Raw genomic sequence first — 21,174 nt, 5'->3', positions numbered from 1 at the left:
CATGCAACCTATAAATTTAATACTTTAAAGATGATCTTTCTCTAAAATAATAATAATATTGTAGCACCATAACTTTCAACCAGTCAAATCAAAAATCAAACTTTATACGATTAAAACATCAACCTAACTGCCATGAAGTGTGTGAATCAGAAAAATTTATCGCTTGCAATAATGTTACTCTGACTGAACTAAATTTACCACCTTTTATGTTGTCCTTCTACCCATAAAAAAACAGAAAAGCATCGACCTAACAAAACTTACTTGAAATGAAAAAGATAAAATAGAGTTACTAGAGAAATATTAATGGTATTAAAACTTTTGTCTTCTAACCAATCATGATTACAGTGAGAAATGAAGTGGAAAAGAAAATGCATAAATATAAAAAAGATAATGGTATTTCCATCATTCACCTAATCAATTATTTTCTTTTAAATTAATACTATTAAAACTTGTTGAGTGTGGTTTAATATAAGTGTGTGAAACAAAAGGGAAATGTCATAATTAAAATTATGGTTATGTTATAAGTTACCATTCAATTTACTATTATATATATATATATATATATATGATAATTTTAGAAGATGAAAGGTGATTAAGATGAGAGAGTGAGAATATAGAATATGGATTAGGTTTTTTTAAGTTGAAGCATGAAGGAAAGGAAATAGAACAAGGAAGAGTGAGCTAATAATAAGTGTAAGGGTGCATATAATAATTGAAAGAGTGCATTTAATTTCATAACACTAAAACTTATTCATATCTTTCTCCTTCACTGTTCTTCTTCCTTTCTTTTTCCTCTATAAATTTGAGGAAGATCTGAAAGGCTTTCTTCTTTCTCTCCTCTGAAAATTGACTACAAATAGGTAGTATAAACGTTAAGTCTGGACTTTGGACTTTGTTTGAGGTAACTTATATGCTAATAAATGTTCTAATATTATGTAATTAATTATATTATGAATGTTTGAAATGGTTTTAGGTAGGTACAAACCAAGATCATCTCAGTTAAATGTGAAGCAAAACTATCTCAATTATTATGAACTAGATGATGTTGAGCAGATTTGAAATATCCTTAGGTATATAAATCGAAATAATCTCGAATACATAAATATATAATTTTATTTCCATAGAAGTTATTTTGTTATGAATGTAAATTATTTTTTTTTAAATTAATCTTTGTCATGATTTTTTTTTCATCAAGCATTGATTTTTTTCTTTTTACCATCAAAATGTTGTTAACGTTCGTATGTTTATCAATAGGGACCTATTTGTTAATTATTTAACTATTGAAAAGATAATTGTATTTATATTTTCAGTTAGTAATTGAATTGCATATTAATGAATAAAACATTTGATTTTTAAGAAATTATGAAATTACATTTTTATGAAAAATAAAATTTTTTGTTGAAAAAATAAATTTTATTCAACTTAACATGATTAAAAATGTTCATTGGGTTAGATTATAATCAAACTCGACTCAATTTCACTTAGTTAAATTAAATTAAATTTTATTTATAATTGAATTAATACGACTCAATCATACTAAATGAATAAAGTGATGAATTCAGTTTAGATAATTCAAAATCCATTTTATAATTTTGTATGTATAAATTATGTTATGTTTATCTTTTAGTATTTTAGATTAGTTCGACAAACTATGACTTAATTTATCGAGTTACTTAAAGTTTTGAATTAACTTTTATAAAAATCATGTTATTTTTTTAATTAGGTTGGAACTTAAAATTTACAACTTTCAAGAAAAAAGAATTCAGTATAAAAAAAAAATAAAAACATAAATCCAGTTCGACATTCTCTTAGTGGATTCATTTTATCCTATCTAATGCCAACACTCCTAAAAATTGTATAGAGTCAGTCACCGAAAACTATTATATGATTTTTAACTTAATTATCGCAAAATTTAATAAAATGGGTTTTCTTTTTGACAATTTTGTACTTTAGTTTCCCATATTTTGAAGGTGAAGTTAGTTTAATTCAAATGAAATAAATTAATCTTTAGACACTATTACTTTTTACATCCAATAAATTTATATACCTATTTTATATTCACTATTTTACTTTTCAATCTATATTTTTTTTATAAATAAAAAAGTTAACTTTTTTAATGACCCTACTATCCTTAAAAGTGAATTGTTAAGTGGTGTTTTTAATGTAAAAAGAAAAACAAATCTCTTAATCTTATACATTTTGAAGTGTTGGCATAATATTTTATTACTAAATTTTGAAAATTTTGTTTTATAATATGAGGTGACATTTTCTAGGTGGTTTTGAAATATTGAGAATGAGAAAATACAAAGATGAAAAATCACTTAAAAAATAGCATCTAAGTTGTAAGAGAAAGTTGTCAAAATTTAGTAGTAAAAAATTATTTTTCGTTAGCATATGTGTTTTTGAGGATTAGAAATTTGTTGAACCGCAGAAAAAAAAAACATACATATATATAGATAAGAATATTTTGAAACCGAAAACAACAAAAATATTGAATTGTATGAGAAGGAAAACAAGAGAAATGCATAAAGAGATATATTACTATTGAGAATTTCAAGCATACATAATTGTAATTAAACATTTTAACATTAAACTAAAGAAAGATTTAAGCATTCAAATGCATAAGGAAAGATCTAAATTTTTCTTATCTGCATAAGTTTTACTCTTGGGAGTAGAAAGTGGATGCTCCTCATCCTTCAAAAGAAGCATCTCTTGCAATTGCTTTCCTTCACAATAATAAGGTAAATCAAAACTCATTTTTGACCTTTTTGAAGCACTTGCTATGGTGTCAATGTCTTGAAATTCACACAAGGGTCGTTTCATTGCCCTCTCACGAGTTAAATCCTTAGGAGAAAGTAACTCCAAATGTTGAACTTGAATTGGAGGCACAAAACTAGGGTTTGTAATATGAATGTTGTTTGTGTAAACCCTATTAGGGTTTAAATAGTTGAACATTAAGGGGTTATTATTATTCCTTTGATGATGATGATGATATAGAGAATTTGGTCCATGTGGGTGACTTGAAAAACCACTTATTTGATGACCTTGTAAACCAAAATCATTGAATGAGAAATTCTTATTTGAGTGTGATGGAAAACCCAAAGGCCACGTTTTACCATATGCACTTGCTGCCATTAATGATCCATTGGTGGTGCTGTTGAAGGAAGAAACATAAGGTGCCATGGATTGATTCTTCACATCTACAAGTTTATAACATTCTTGACTTTGTTAGTACTTTTCATCATTTCATCTTAAAACTTATATTCAAATCAAATTGTAAAAGAAAAAAAGAACAAGAGTTGGATTTTAATTAATGAAGATTTAAACATATTTTAATCTATAAAAAAATTGGAATCATTACTAAGTGAACTTCCCACTTAATCAAGAAACATAAATCTCGTTAAGATAATTTTTTTTTATAACTTAATTGTAATATCACGTTAGGATCCCATAAAACTAATTTGTAAGATGAGGTTTGTACCTCATTTGTATACTATGAAATTGTCTTATCTGTAGTCGATGTGAGACTTTCAACAGAAGTAAATTTGTTTTTGTCTATGAAATTCAAAATTACTTATGTAATTTGAAAAAAAAAATATATATGTAAGTTGTTTAGTCTCAAATAGCTTGACTATAGAATATAAATCATTAATATCAACAAACATTTTACTTATGTGTTTGTTTTTCAACACCACAAGAAAAATCATTTCAACCATGTTGTAAAACAAGATTTTTCTTTATATTAATTACAAAGGCTAAAAATACATATTTTATATTTGAAGAATGAGAAGACAAATTCAAATAAAAATTGAAGAATTAAAAAAATAATTGGTACCTTGCATGAAATTTTTAATTGAGTCTATTTGTGAAGGAGGACTCAGAATATTCTGATAACCAAATTTCAACACTTGATCATATTTGGTTGTTGTTGTTCTTGATGTAATGTTGCTGCTTGAAGAAGATGCATAAGGAACCATAGATTGAGTTTTGACATCTTTAACACCTACATTAAACAAACACACACACAAAAATCAAATAAAATAAATCCATAATCTTTAACACAATACAAAACTTATGAACTTTATGAAGATATGAAAATTAATAAAAATAAATAAATTGGTACCTTGCATGAAATTGATGAGATGAGGATAATTCTTAGATCTGTGTTGAGATGCCTCTGAATTAACTCCAAGTGATTCATACTTATTGGGTATTTGATTATTGCTTCCATTCTTTTGAACCATTTCTCTGTTTGGAGACAAAAAATGATTCATCATGAATGTGAAAAAAAGAATCTCAGAGAAAAAAACTCAGAAAGAGTTATTTTATTATAAAAAAGAATTTGCAGGATCATCCCCTATTTATATTACAATGTTCTTTCAAAACATATACAAAAGGAAATTATTTATTCATTTATTTGCTTATTTGGTATACAAATTATCAAAGGAGTAGCAAAACGCGTACCTTGGTTAATCTCGAATTTAATAAAGCTATAATTAATTATAATAAAAAGAGAAAGACTTCACATAATTAACTAATTATGGATAATTTGTTAATTAATAATTGTAAGTGTATTCCCGTAAAATGCCACCATGCATTTTACATAAGTTTGATCCAATATAGTGATATTAGATTCTTTCTGAATAAGGATGCAAAATAAATAAATATATATAGGGCAAAAAAATTAAAGAATATTATGAGTACATGCATTTTCAAGTTTTATTTATTATATATTTAATTATATTTTATGTGGTAAATGTTTTAAAGGGACAATAAAAAAAAGTTGGAAGTAACACAACAATAAAATTTTATATATACTATATAAGTAAGAAAACAAAAAATAATACAAAAATATTATTATATTTATATAAAAAAAAAAACATATTGGAAATTGTTGAGAATTCCTATAGCAAATTTTTTTAAAATATTTAGTATTCAACCAAAATAAATAATGACTTGTTAATGATGAGTTGACTAATGTAATGAGATAGACTTTGTTGTTATACTTTTGATACAAAATTTAAATATAGTTTAATATTTAACACATGTGTTTGTAGATATAGTTATTCCAAATTCCAAACACACTTTTATCTCTAGAAAATAGGATATTATTTTTTAAGGAATATCACTCATTTTTCTCCTTGTATGATTAAAAAACTAGTTAGTGGACTATCAAGAAACTATTAAAGAAATTCATTTTTAATATATTTTTACTGTCTAAAATGGGAAAAATTAAAGATGAGTAAATCAAGCTTTTATAGTTTGAAATAAATTACTCTTTTGCTTGAATATTAATTTAATGGTTTTTCCAGCATATGCTGTCAATTACATATCATTTATGGTTTTAATTATTTATTTGACTATTTATAGTAAAAAATCAACTTCCTATATCACATGCATTAATAAAATATATTAATAAAGTTATCAGATTAGAATAAATACTGTCATATTTGATTTCATAATACTATTAATGTTGATTTTGTATCATATTTAACCATACTTCAATTAATAGCATATAACAAAAACTTATTCATATGAAAAATACATTAAAAACATTAAACACTACATTAATATTTGTCATCGAGTCTATTCTTTTATTCACTGCTTTAAAATATATTTCTAATCAATAAAAAAAACTTCATGAATATGTTTTATGAATAATAAATAGAACTAACGATTTTAAAATTTATAATTAAACTTGAAATATATCATAACAGTTTACATAAAACAATATAGAATTTAAGTAAAACGATACTATGATAATATGTTCTTGAAACTTTTTCAAATTTATTTTATAATAATAGTAGGATGAGTATGATTGAATATTTATTGGTATTAAGTTTTGTAATAACTGTGTATTTTTTTATATTGAAATCGATACATATTAGACTGTATATTTCAACTTTTATATTTTAAAACGTGTTTTACATAATATATCACTTTATATTACACTAAAGTGCATTTTGATTAAAAATATCACTTTATAAAGTATTTTTAAAATATTACAGAGTACTTCATATTGTTAGTGTATAATTTGATTTACATATATGTATAAATACTGTAATAGTGATTAATACACTTTTCATATACATATAATAATATGAAATCATAAATTTAATTATTGAAATGAATCAATTAATATTGAAATTAATAAAAAATATATGACTTTATAATAATACTAAAATTAATTATGTATCATACTTAATAAATATAAAAAATAATAAAATATGATAAAAATATTAATTTATGCAAATACTGAAGTATTAACATTAATTAATCATATGATGTCTGAATTAATAACATTAATTAAATATCATATTAATTAATATAACAATTAATAAATATGATAAATATTAATTTATATAAATAATGATTTAATAAGATTAATTACTACTGTGATGTCTGGATGTCCAATATCACTGTCATACTGTGTGCTGTATACAACACAAAGGCAACATCAATTTCCACAATATCTTATGCTTAATTTTTTACTTCTTTAAAATGTTTTATTGATAATAAATATAAAAGTATAAGTAATTTTCAATATATTAATAACAGTAAGATAATTTATTAGAATTTATTTAAAATAAAAATAAAAAATGTAAAGTAATTGAGTATAGCTATTCAGTTTATAGATTTTGTATTAATATATATTCCAAGTTTTCCAATCATGTCTGAGAGTGGTTTTGGCCCCAGGTTTTAATTTTATATTTGTAAATTTGTATGTGAATAAAACAAGTTGCTTTTTAATTTGTATATATTTTTTATATTTAACACTTTCAAAAATTCTGTACATTTATAAAATAATATTAATATTTCTAATATATTTTTTTTGAAGATCTGTGTCACTGTTCCCGGTATAAAATATGATCAAAATAATAATTTATCAATAGAAATATTAATATATTGTATTAAAATACATATTAAATTTTCAAATTTTAAATACACTTTAAGACTACTTTTAAAACAATAGGGAAATAAAAAAAAAGACTTATATATAATATGTCATTTAAAATAAAATATACAGATATTAAGTTACGTAATAGTTATTATTTATTTAAACATAATAATTTAGTATACATGCACTCAAAAAGTAATAAATTTAATGAATGCATTTGAAATTTATTAAAATTAACCAATATATAAATATTATTAATGTTAATTATCAATAATACTTAGGAAATACAATAATTAATTCATTAAATATATTTTTAATTTTATGTATATTACATTTAGAAGTATTAGACAATACATGCATAGAATAAAATAGATTAAGTGCTTCATTTAAATAGTCTTGACGAATTTAAAAAATAAATAAAACTCAAACTTAGTCTATTTGGTGTCTTAGACTACTTTTGAATATTTGGTCGCATTCTTTTTTTTTAAGTTTGACTTTAGTTATTAGTTTTCTTAACAAGCTATTTCATGTAAAAAGAATTACCTAGGTATGTCATATTTATAAATAAATAGGTAAATGGATTTCTTTTATATAAACAAATTATAAACTAAAAATAAATAAAATTACTACTACTCAAGTTACCTTTATAAGGTTGTGGATTAGTTTATTTATATGTTAAACTTAATTTTTAAGATACAACTACTCAATTTTACCTCCACAATAACTTCTTTAAGATCGATTTTACATACAAAAGTTTAAATAGAATCCCATATATCCTTCAGTAAAATATAATCTTATATGCTTGATTTTTTTTATAATACCTAATATTTAAATGATAAATAATGACAGATCTAATGTATCATGAAAAAACTTATTATAATGACAATATAAAAAAAATTCTATCTATTTTTAATCAAACAGCATTTATTTTTATTATATTTCTCACTTATTTCTCTTATTTTCTTGTCTCAGTTACTATTTTACACCCATCTGTTTCTTCTGTCTTCCCAACTAAGCATTAAAGTTTATATTTTCTACATTAAGATTGGAAATCATTGTTCACTTATATAAATGAATAATCACTTACTTTATTACACTAAATCAGACAGACTTTGGCATATTTGGTGAGGTAAAATAATACTTTGACTTTTTTTTATCCTCAATTCTTTAAAAAAAAAAAATCTAGTTAATAAATATAGTAAAACCTGATTTTAGTTCTTAATATTAAATTTGACTAAACATAGTTTTACATTATTTATTTTAATTTTTCAAATTTAATATTTAGAATCGAAAGCATGTTTTTTTCTGTCTCTTTTATTGAGGAACCAAAACAAATATGTTAAACTCATTTACGTAGGCCAATGAAAGATAGATTTACCGTATGTACCAAAGTGTGGCGCTAAAATTGCTTTGATGATTTATTGTTTTCCAAAGAATTTGTTGAAAAAAATAAGATAACTAGATTATAAAGATTTAAAACGAAAACCAGTCAAATGGTTCAATGCTGATAAAAAAAAAAAATATTTATCTGAATTATAAAAACATTTTTTATTCCAATACAAAGTTTAAAAGCACAATAATCTGTCAGAGGACAGTGAAATTGGGGAGTGGTCATTCTTTCAGAACTAGACTAAACTATTTGGTAATTTGAATATTCATCAACTTCTCACTGTAAACTCAGTATACAAACACTTAAATTTGACCAAGGTGATCAATTCTCCTGAACAGAAACATCTTTTTTCCTTTTCTTTTCCTTCCACTACAACAAGATGAAAACACCACCTTGGCGATGCTCAAAAACATGTAATTACAAAACATTTATAGATCTCAAAAAGTAATAATCTTCCTATGTGAGTGCTGTTCTCCAATCGAAATCACGTCTCCATGATCATGATCATGGAAAAGTAGGGTCAAGACTCCAACTAAACACAGCACTGAACCAACAAGAAGTTTGTCATACCGCTCCACCCAGTGAAACTTCAGCTGACTGGCTCCATAAAACGACAATGCTACCAGCGAAGTCATCACAGTTATTGTGCTGTAAATGCGACAAGTGTCAAGCTTCGTAAAAGTAATGAATATCTGAACATTTTTTTTAACTTGATTGGCATCAGACCTGATTAAGATATTATGGACCCTAAAATATTTTTTTATTGCAGAATGGCATTAGAAATTTAACAAAAGACCGAAATCTTATTAGAAGTCTTACCATACGTTGTTGTTATAAAAAATGGTTTGCATGATGCCATGTTATTATAACTTGACATTCCATGTATTCCATGCACTGTAAGCAAATCTTCAAGCCATGGAGATTTTGTTGTCGGATTTCAGACTAAGCAGTCCCACCAGTTTTAACCATTAATTGGACACTTGTCCAATTATAATTCAGTCTCAAAACTGATTTGACAGTCAAACATCTTATGTTCTAACCTGTTAAAATCACTCAACCTGGTTTAATCTCCTGTTCACTTGTCCTAAAAAGTTGTATAAATTTGATAATGTTTCACGGAAATTACAACTTAAAACTCAAGTATTTGCTAACGTTGTTGGCAAATGTTCAAGCAATGGTCATTGCTCTCGGGACCAACAAGGCTAGGTGGCCCAATTGGTCTAACCATGAGATGTCACTTGTCTGATCATAATTCAATCTCAAAAACTGAGGAGATGGTCAAACAACTTCAGACGACTTTAAACCACTCGACCTGGTTTAATCAATTTACTTTTTCTAAAAGTTTTTTAATTTTATAATGTTTCATGTAACGATGTCCTAAAGATTCAACCAGCTAGTTAAAACAGATCAACGTGAACTGGAATCTCCCTAATCCCAACCTACCACTTTTTGGTTCACTTTAACAACATTGAATAGAATGTATTTCATTAGCTTCTCAATGGTCAAAACACATTTTCATGATCACGAAGTAAAAAATTTCTTGGGGACCTTTGCTTGATTCGATGTCCTCATCAACATCAGAATTTTTAACATTGATAATCATTGATACCGTTTTCCAATAACTAACATATCACTAACAATAGGTCAACAAAGATCCACGAAACATGCATATGGAAGCAGAAGACAAGTATACACATTTGAAAACAAAGCATAAAATAGCAGGACGGGAAAAATCCTATTGTTTGGGGTAATTAACTCATACCTGAACAGTAGTACTACGATGGCAAGCACCATCATGGAAGATGAATTTCCAACAGCGAGAAATACTGGGAGAGTTGTAGCACAAGGAGACAAAGCGGGAACAAGAATAAGTCCAGCTACAGCCATTTTCTCCATTGGTTGGTTGTGTGAATGACTATGGCCACCCTTTCCCGTCAGAAACAACAGTATATAACTACCACCCAGAAATACAAGCAAAAGTGAAGCAACCTTATGCACTGTTTCTTCACCAGCAATGGTGTTCGCCATGGTAATTGCCGTTATACCAAGCAGTGAAGTGGATATTACATGCAAAATTGCTCCAAGAGCAGCTGCATGAAACAAAATGAATAAGGTTAAAAACCTGTCAACAAATCCTATAACAGTCATCTGAGTCTTACTATAAATAGAAAGGTAAAATCAAACACCATAATAAGCTACACAAAAGTTTATTGACATCCTTAATTGCTGTAGCTGAGTTGATACTGCCAGAAGTAAGAATACCACGATGCCAATTACTCTAGAAGTCCAGATATGAAACGCATTTGAATGGTATTCCAAAACAATTTTCCAATTCTTATATTAATAAATAGTCCTTGAACATAACAAGGAAAACGCCCATTTTAAGTCATGTGAGCACAATGATCCAGCATCAAATGCAGCCATAAACAAAAATATAATTAAATGACCTCATGCATGACCCAGCCTTCTCAGCTGCATTTTCCAGACAGCAAACCAGATTCTTCTGAATACAATATCTATCGCACCGTTTTCCCCTTTTGTTGCTTCTCTAACGCATTTGAATGGTATTCCAAAACAATTTTCCAATTCTTATATTAATAAATAGTCCTTGAACATAACAAGGAAAACGCCCATTTTAAGTCATGTGAGCACAATGATCCAGCATCAAATGCAGCCATAAACAAAAATATAATTAAATGACCTCATGCATGACCCAGCCTTCTCAGCTGCATTTTCCAGACAGCAAACCAGATTCTTCTGAATACAATATCTATCGCACCGTTTTCCCCTTTTGTTGCTTCTCTTCTATTGCTCTGTTTACCCACTCACTGTCCAGCAGATTCTTCTTATCGCACCGATTTCCCCTTTTGTTGCTTCTCTTCTATTGCTCTGTTTACCCACTCACTGTCCAGCAGGCTGGGAAATGGAACCAACTCTCTTGTCCAGTACGTTCTCTTTTCTTATCATTTTTCTGTGTTTTGCTGTTTGTAATTCATGCAAAAAAAATTCCTGGTGATTTGGTTTCTGGTGGTGTTGTTCACTTTGTTTTGTGCTCTGTTTTTCTATATATATAAAGAACATAATTTTTTGCTTCTGAATTCACATTTGACTTTTTTTTTTGTTCTTGTAATTTCTAGCATTCTGGTCCATTCCTTTTTTGCACTCCAAAATTTTTAAAGTATTTATAATTCAAAGTGCTTTATCAGTAATGAAGATAGGTAAAAAGAAATTTTTGCAATCATTGGTTGAAGATGAGAGTGTCAACTTCACCATCCATTACATCCAGCAAGTCATTTTCCAAATCCTTAGTTCTTTTACAGCTATCCAAGAATTGATCTTGATATTGAAGCGACAGAAGGCACTTTATAAATGCAATGATAAGTTTAGTTAAAATGGAGAAATCATAGGTAAGACTTTAAAGATCTGATAATGTATAAGATAGTCAAATTGCAAGTAGTCATAAGGTAAAAGGAATAGAAATGCTCCAAGTACGTCAATGTTCATTTTTTAAAATTAAGCAACAAGAAAAAAACCCATGTAAATACTAATGCAAATAACGTTTGCACTACAGTTGAGTAGTAGAGAAACGATAATAAGACATGCTTAAATCTTTAAGAGGATGATTGAAGATTCCAATTAACAACTTTAATTTGAATGTAATGTTTTAATTACTTCAAATCTTAAACACTTAAACTTGCTTATTACCTTATTTTTGTCGTTATACTTGTATAATTTTCTTAAAACATACAAACCTTATTATTAATTGTGAATTATAATTATTACATGAATCTGACTTTTTTTTTCTACCTTATTTTCCAGCACTGGTATAGTATTAATTAATTAAGTAATAACAATATAAAAGTTCAACAACATTAATCTCCCCATTCTGCTATTGCATTTCTGTGGTCGACCTCTTCAACTATCTGAGATTGAATGATTGCCAATTAAGTTCCTGACACAGATAAACAAGGAAAGGGACAAAAACACACACGCACAGAAGAAATCCGTATGCATTCAAAATCCAGAAAATACCATCCAAAGTAAAAAGAGGATAAGGAAACTCAATCGCATCACTAGATTTCATCTTTATACACTAATTCATTTATGAGAACAATTTGTTTTTCATCCCACTCACTTTACTCGCATCCAAACAAGCAACCGCTGCAACAGAACAATGCTGAAGAGAACCGGAATCCCTAAACCCTAACGAAGACTCGCGCACCATGCACAACAACAAAAACATGCCAAAAGCAACAATGAACTAAAATAAAAATGTCGGTGACCTAAGTTGCGCAATTAGAGTAAAGAGTGATGAAAGGAGGAACTTACTGACGATAAGAGTTGTGGAGAGAGTCCATTTCTGCGCGCGACCGACAATAGAGAAAGGAAGCCAGTGAGTGGGGATGAAGGAATGGAGGAGCGAGACGGTGGCGATTCCGCCGATGGTGGACAGATCTTCAGCGGTGAAGCCACCCATTGCCCACGAAGATGAAGAATCGATCGTTCAGATCTGTTGTGGAACTCCACAAACATGCAACCACTGTTTTCGATTGGGATGAAAATAACTAATTCTGAATAAAATGGCGAAAAAAGGTGGGAAATATTATTCTATATGTATGAAATAAGATATTGCGGTTTATTTTGAAAAATAAATTATATGTGGGTAAATATAGGGGTGGCAATGCGGGCCGGCCCGCCCCGCATAAGGCCCGCACATCGCGGGCCGGCCCGCCCCGCCCCGCACATTTTATGCGGGCCGCATACTCTGGTCCGCCTCGCATATACATTGGCCCGCGGGCCTGCGGGCCGGCCCGCTTTTTTTTTTTAAATTTTTTTATTTATTTATTTTTTTTATAATAAAACTTTCAATGTTTAAAAATTGGGAAACTTTAAGAAGTTCACAAAATTAAGTAAAGACTTTGGGGAATTAGATGATAAATTGATAATTCAACATTTTCATCATATTCATACTATGACATACACAATGTATTCTTTAAATTTTAGCACATTAAAAATTACACAATACTTGTCTTTTCCAATTATACAAGAATTTGAAATGTTAATGCAAGAGTCCATAAAAGAAGTAATTAATATATACAAGTACAAGTTTTTTTTTTTTTTTTTAAATTTTATGCGAGCTTGCGGGCCGGCCCGCGCGGGCCGCGGGCTAGCCCGTGCGGGCCACGGGCCTATGCGGGCCGAGCCTGCGCGGACTTGCGGGCTCAATATCCTGGCCCGCCCCGCATTTTTTCTGCGGGCCTGCGGGCCGGGCCCGCGGGCCAGGCCCTAATTGCCACCCCTAGGTAAATAGTAGTACATTACTTTAACCTTTTGTTTGAATTATTTTACTAGAGGGCAGAGGAAAAATAAAGAAAGAAGAAAAGAAAGTTATTTAAAATTAAATTTAAAGTTCAATTTTTTTTTTACCATTAATGTTTTATTTACTATCTTAATATTACCGTTTTACTTTTTTTTATAATAATAAATGTAATGATGAGTTCATGATTCCTTCTAAGGATGGAGGGAACTTTCTTAGCGCCTGGAAGCCTCTCCTTATTTTGTAAGTTTACTATTAGATACACCTTTTTTATGTTGAGACCCTTTTTAGAGGATAAGAGCTTTGAGACTCATAGCCCAATCCTTGATCATAGACACATTCTTTTGGGTTTCTTTCTACACCTCCTAACTTTTCTTCTACATCTCTCATTGTTTTCAAAATCTCCTAAATAACCTTTGACTTTTTGACTAAAGTAAAAAAATACTTTTTCTCTCTCATTATATTTACCAACACTTATCCCCTCACATTTTTCTCACTTAAATAACTAAAGGAATTATCTTCTGTTTAATATGAATTTTCAATTTTTCTTGATCACCGTACTACAAACACTTTATATGTTAATTCTAAAATAATTAAATAAAATATTTGTGTTTGAAAAATTAAATTTACAATAATTCTTATACATATTACCTTTAAACTAAAAATCCTTAATTAAAAGTATTTGGTAAATAATAAAAAAGAGAAAAAACATGTTGAGAATTAATTTTAAAAAATATGTAAACTGAGATGAATTTATTATTATTGATGAGACTTTTAATCATAATAAATTTAGTGATCGAGTTAAATTGCTTTTTACTTTCGATACCTTTCCATCTTAACGGTCATTATTATTATCTATAACAATATATAAAGAGGATTCTACTTTTTGTGTCCACATTTCAAAATACCAATTTTACCCTTTAAATATAATAATTTATTAAATTTTTAAAATTGACCGTTATTTTTACAAGTTTTTGATAAAATCGGCTATCTCTGTTTCTTTTCTTCTTCTTTATTTATCAATGGTTATTCTTTCATCTGTTCAGATATATTTCACTTACTTATATATTAACTTAATAACATTACAATATTATCACCTACTTATATAATATTACGCATATTTAAAAAATACATACACACAGACGCTATCGCGCCAGTATTTATGCTAGTTATTATTATTATTATTATTATTATTATTATTATTATTATTATTATTATTTTATTATTATTATTAACGAAAATATATGCGCAGAAAGTGTATTTACATTTTTACTATATTATAATAATATAATTTTCGAAAACTATAAATGCATAATTTTTTTATTTTTATAAGGAAGTAATTAAAAATATAAAACTAATATGATTTAAAGTGTATATATATATATATATATATATGTGTGTGTGTGTGTGTGTGTGTGTGTGTGTGTGTGTGTGTGTGTGTGTGTGTGTGTGTGTGTGTGTGTGTGTGTGTGTGTGTGTGTGTGTGTGTGTGTGTGTGTGTGTGTGTGTGTGTGTGTGTGTGTGTGTGTGTGTGTGTGTGTGTGTGTGTGTGTGTGTGTGTGTGTGTGTGTGTGTGTGTGTGTGTGTGTGTGTGTGTGTGTGTGTGTGTGTGTGTGTGTGTGTGTGTGTGTGTGTGTGTGTGTGTGTGTGTGTGTGTGTGTGTGTGTGTGTGTGTGTGTGTGTGTGTGTGTGTGTGTGTGTGTGTGTGTGTGTGTGTGTGTGTGTGTGTGTGTGTGTGTGTGTGTGTGTGTGTGTGTGTGTGTGTGTGTGTGTGTGTGTGTGTGTGTGTGTGTGTGTGTGTGTGTGTGTGTGTGTGTGTGTGTGTGTGTGTGTGTGTGTGTGTGTGTGTGTGTGTGTGTGTGTGTGTGTGTGTGTGTGTGTGTGTGTGTGTGTGTGTGTGTGTGTGTGTGTGTGTGTGTGTGTGTGTGTGTGTGTGTGTGTGTGTGTGTGTGTGTGTGTGTGTGTGTGTGTGTGTGTGTGTGTGTGTGTGTGTGTGTGTGTGTGTGTGTGTGTGTGTGTGTGTGTGTGTGTGTGTGTGTGTGTGTGTGTGTGTGTGTGTGTGTGTGTGTGTGTGTGTGTGTGTGTGTGTGTGTGTGTGTGTGTGTGTGTGTGTGTGTGTTTGTGTGTGTGTGTGTGTGTGTGTGTAAAAATAATATTAAGATAATAATGCAGCAACTACTTTAAAACGATAAATTATTTAGTTATTGTGAAATAAAAAAGTTAAGTAATTACTCATTTTACTAAATAAATAAATTATTTTTATTCATTGAGAAATAAAATTATTCAAGTAAAAGGTAACATAAAATAAGCTAATTTATTTTTATATAATAGAACAGATACATAGATTAATTGAAAAATAGAAAAATAATATAATTATATATATAATTTTGTAAAGTAATATTAAAAAAGTTTGCAAGATTTTTTTAAAAAGAATGGATTATTTAGTTAATTTTAAAATAAAAAAATTATTTAATTACTTATTTTATTAGATAAATAAATTATATTTTATTTACTACAAAAAAAAATCCAATCAAATATTATTATTTATATTTTATATTATTATTATTGTTATTATTATTGGTGTGGGAATGATAAATAAATAAATAAATTTGTTCCTACACGTATTAATTTGAACCAATCTCAATTATTAAAATCCCTACTCTAAGCAAGTATAAAGCCATATTAATAATTATATATGTAGGGAAAATATTGGAGGAATATCACTACTAATTTATAAGTTACAGTTGAGGTATGATAAACCTGCAATTGCAACTGATAGAAGGAAGTCAATCTTCAGAATGGTGCGGGAAAGTGTAACAATTTTAAAAAAATTGTTGTTTTTGTGTACACTTTTTATTTTCTAATTTTATCTTTAATTATTATTTTAAAAATTAATTATTTTATAATTAGTTTATTTTTAATATTTTTTTTATTTTTTTATATTTTGATCGTTATTCTAAAATTTTTTTTGAACAGTTATTTTATTTAACAACTATTTTAAAATTTATTATATTTTTAAAAATAAATATTATTGATTTTATTAAAATTAAAAAAATGTGGATACACAGGCGTGATATGTGTTCGTTAGTAATAATAATAATAATAAATTTTATTTTAAATTATTTTTATGTTTAAGGACAAAATGGTAATATTTCATTTTTATTAATTAAAACATTTTTTTAATTTATCAAATATATCACATCATTTATTAATTTTCATCTCAAATCTATTCATTTCTGACTATTTTTCCTTTAATCCAAACAACTTTACTTTTACACTTTTTCTCCCTCAGATTCACTCAAATTCATTTTCAAATCTAAACACAACCTAAAAATAAACACCACACTAGTTTTCCTATCCTCTCATTTACACCTCCCTCAAATTCATCCTAAACAATAACCAGATACTTTGATACTTTTGTTGACCGTATAAATTTTTATTTGTTGAATCATTCAATATTACTAATATAAAAACACATAAACCACTTATTAGATTGATTTCAGGAACATTTAGAAATGCAATGGAAAATTTAATTATAGATAATCAACACACAACAAAATACCAGTACAAAATTAGAGCTTGTTGAGTTTCTTTTGTTTTATCCTATGCTAAACACTAAAAATACACTAATTTTATTCTTAAAAGATATTTATAATATATTTTAAAACTTTAAAATCAACGATCATCAATGTATTTTTATAATAGAGAACAACACATCAAAACCCAATGAGAATCCAAATTTACAAAAATACCAATACAAATTTATAGTATAATTATTTTTATTGATGAGTCTTAAACATTTCTTTTCCTTTTTTCAACACTTCAATAATATCTTCTAAAAAAATAATAAAGTTATCATTTAAAAAACCATCAAATAGAAAAAGAGATAGTAATTATTAAATTCATATTAATAAAAAGAAATAAAGTTCTTTTATATTCATAACATTTATAGTTGATTTAAAATCGACGGTATATTTTAACCTGAATTTTAAATTGATTTTCATAGCAAGCAAGTATTTTGCGCCTAAATCAACTCTTTCGCGTCATTTGTATTGCAGAGTATTTTATAAATTTGATTGTCTTTTTTTTTTCTCTTTCTTTATCTGGACGTCATCTTTTTCTCTCATAGAAGACATTCTTGTAAGTATTTTTTTTTCTCTTTTCTTGATTTCCTCTTGCTATTCTCCTTTTCTAAGCATTTTTTCTCTTTTCTACTCTTTTTGAAAGTTGATTTTTCTTCCGGTGTCCTTCCTATTCAAATTTGACTTTCTTTTAAAATTTTAGTTTCTCATAAACCCTAACTTAATCACTGATCCATGATTTTTTGTATTGGTTTCGGGGCGAAGCTAATTGAATTTCCTCTTGCTATTCTCTTTTTCTAAGCATTTTTTCTCTTTTCTACTCTTTTTGAAAGTTGATTTTTCTTTCAGTGTTTTTCCTTCCTATTCAAATTCCACTTTCTTTTAAAATTGTAGTTTCTCATAAACCCTAACTTTAATTAGTGATCCGTGATTTTTTGTATTGGTTTCGGGGGGGAGCTAATTGAATTTGCAGGTGATGAAGATTAGAGATGTCATGCATCCTAGAGCAGAGGCCGACTCTGAGATTATGATTATGGCGCATCGATGATCGCCAATTTGTCTCCTTGGAGTTATTTCAGTAATAAACTTTGTTTTGCTAACATGCGGCATTGTTTGAAAATAAGTTCTTTATTTTTTCCTTTGTAATATCAATGATTATTGCATGTATTAAATTGTAGGGGAATGATGTCCCCCTTGACTAGAGAATGAAACAACATGAAAAGGTGTGTTTACCCAAACAAAGGACTTCATTCACCAATTCATTATTTATTAGTGTTTTATTGGTTTAATCCTTTTAATTGTTTAGCGTAAAACTAGCTTTTACTCCATTCAAAATTATTGTTATTTTGAGTTATCCCACTAGGAATTATCGAATCGTACTTTGATTTTCTTAGTTCACTGTGCAAATTCCATATGAGAATATTTTTAGTTGTCCTGTCATAAAAAGAATTGTCAAAGTGCACTTTGACTTTCTTTGTTCACATGAGAAAATCTGGTTGCCTCTTGTTATTCGGACTACTGATGTATTCTTTAGCTATCTTTGTCTCAATGCAAATTTCATATGCTTATATTTGATACATTTCTCATAATTCACTTGTGAGATGAATGCTTTATTCTATTTTTGACAATTTCTTGAGTCCAAATGATATTGAGATTACAATTAGAATGTTCGCTGTGTAATTGGGTGTGCAACCACACTGAGATTGGGGGAAACAAATTTGAAATATGTATTCATAGTCATGACAAGGTATGAGTATATCCGAGTTAACAGTTTTAATCTTTTTTCAAGATGAAAATGTTTAGTTATAACAAGAAACGCCGATGGTTTGTGAGCCTAATTTCGTGCGAAATTCTCATATTACAATCTAGCTTTATATTTAATTTATTGACAACATATATTGTTATTGATCTTTGTAAGGATTTGACATATTAAAAATATATTGTTTCATTTGCTCTTAAAATCAGAGTTGAAATTGTGACTGCAATTTTGAAAGGTTTAGGTATACACCCTAAATGGAACTATCGAATAGCACTTTGATTTTTTTGGTTCACTGTGTGCAAGTTTCATACGGGTATATTTTGAGTTATCCCACCAGAATTATCGAATCGCACTTTGATTTTCTTAGTTCACTGTACAAATTCCATATGAGAATATTTTTAGTTGTCCCGTCATAAAAAGAATTGTCAAAGTGTACTTTGACTTTCTTTGTTCACATGAGAAAATTGAGTTGCCTCTTGTTATTCAAACTACTGATGTATTCTTTAGCTATCTTTGTCCCAATGCAAATTTCATATGCTTATATTTGATACATTTCTCATAATTCACTTGTGAGATGAATGCTTTATTCTATTTTTGACAATTTCTTGAGTCCGAATGATATTGAGATTACAATTAGAATGTTCGTTGTGTAATTGGGTGTGCAACCACACTTAGACTGAGGGAGCAAAATTTGAAATATGTATTCATAATCATGACAAGGTATAAGTATATCCAAGATAACATTTTGAATCTTTTTACAAGATGAAAATGTTTAGTTATGACAAGAAACACCGGTGGTTTGTGAGGCTATTTTTGTGCGAAATTCTCATATTACAATCTGGCTTTATATTTAATTTATTGCCAACATAAATTGTTATTGATCTTTGTAAGGGCTTGACATCTTAAACATATATTGTTTCATTCGCTCTTAAAATTAGAGTTGAAATTGTGACTACAATTTTGAATGGTTTAGGTATACACCCTAAATGGAACTATCGAACAACACTTTGATTTTTTGGTTCACTATGCAATTTTCATATAGGTATATTTTGAGTTAAAAAGACAAGTATTATATATTTTTTAAGGCTTAAATAATGGTTTGATCCTAGTTTTCGTTCGGTTTTTTCAATGTGGTCCTACTTTTGTTTTCTTTTTCAATTTGATCATAATATTCGTTAATTTTATTCAATTTGGTCATTTTCTCTAACACCATAGTTAAATAATTATCCATATTTGTTAATTTTGCATTCTTTGAAAATATTTAACTTTTAAATAGCTACAAAACAAAAAGAAATCCTATTTAACTTTTAAGTACAAAATAAATAAATAAAATATGAACATTAGAATCTAGCGTTGACGGGATTAGCTATATCGCGTCTGTGTATACCCATTTTTTGAATTATATTAATAATTGATGATATTGTAATGTTATTAAGTTAATAAACAAAATAAAAGTATATTTATAAAAAATAAAGTGAAATGTATGGAGAAAATATGAGAAAAATAATTGTTGATGAATAGTAGGAGAAGAAAGAAGAATGAGATAAGTAAATAATTTTATAAAAACTTGTAAAAGTAACCGTTAATTTTTGAAAATTTAATAAATAATTAAATTGTAAAGGGTAAAGTTGAAATTATGAAATGTGGACAGAAAAGAGAGAATCTTCTTTATATATGGTTATAGTTATAGATAAAAAATCTCTACGGTGACCAAATATAAGTATTTGTTTAAATAATATTGTACTTGTAAACATGTACAAATTTTTTGTACACATTCTTTTCGTCAACTATTGTGTTTCATTTTTAAATATTAAAACACTAATAGTTTGTTAAGTAATCCAACAAACCTATTCTCTCGCGTGTTTAATTAGATTTAAAAAATGTTTATTTATTTCTTTTGTCACATTTTTTATTTTCTCTTTTATATATTTTTTGACTTTCAAAATTCACAAAATTTACGTATATCTATTTTTTAATAACCTTGATTACATTTTTTTATGCTATTTGTTCATTTAACGTATATTGGGGGTGTTTGCCCATAGGTTTTTCATTTAGTAACTACTATCAACATTTAATTATATTTTTATAGCTTCTTTTTTAAAAATAAGTATTTTAATGAAGAATGAAAGACTATATTTGATTTTTAATAGTAAAAATTAGCAGTGAAGATGAAAATAACACAAATTAAACTTATTTATTTGTTATGGAGTATGATATTGTCAAATTATT

At 27.7% G+C, this 21,174-nt stretch overlaps 1 protein-coding gene across 1 annotated transcript; it reads right to left on the bottom strand.

Moving 5' to 3' along the window:
• Positions 1-8,512: 8,512 nt before the first annotated feature.
• LOC114195198 (Fe(3+) dicitrate transport system permease) lies at positions 8,513-12,896 on the bottom strand. Its single transcript, XM_028085589.2, has 3 exons — positions 12,618-12,896; positions 10,051-10,378; positions 8,513-8,936 (listed from the first exon to the last, which is right to left on the bottom strand). Exons 1-3 carry the CDS (start codon positions 12,763-12,765, stop codon positions 8,726-8,728), a joined length of 687 nt encoding a protein of 228 aa, XP_027941390.1. The 5' UTR covers positions 12,766-12,896; the 3' UTR covers positions 8,513-8,725.
• Between the last annotated feature and the right edge of the window lie 8,278 nt (positions 12,897-21,174).

Source organism: Vigna unguiculata, chromosome 8 (assembly GCF_037176805.1).
Source record: "Vigna unguiculata cultivar grain cowpea cultivar isolate G323 ecotype 2 chromosome 8, ASM3717680v1, whole genome shotgun sequence".
NCBI lineage: Eukaryota > Viridiplantae > Streptophyta > Magnoliopsida > Fabales > Fabaceae > Vigna > Vigna unguiculata.
This window is presented reverse-complemented; position numbering and strand designations above follow the sequence as displayed.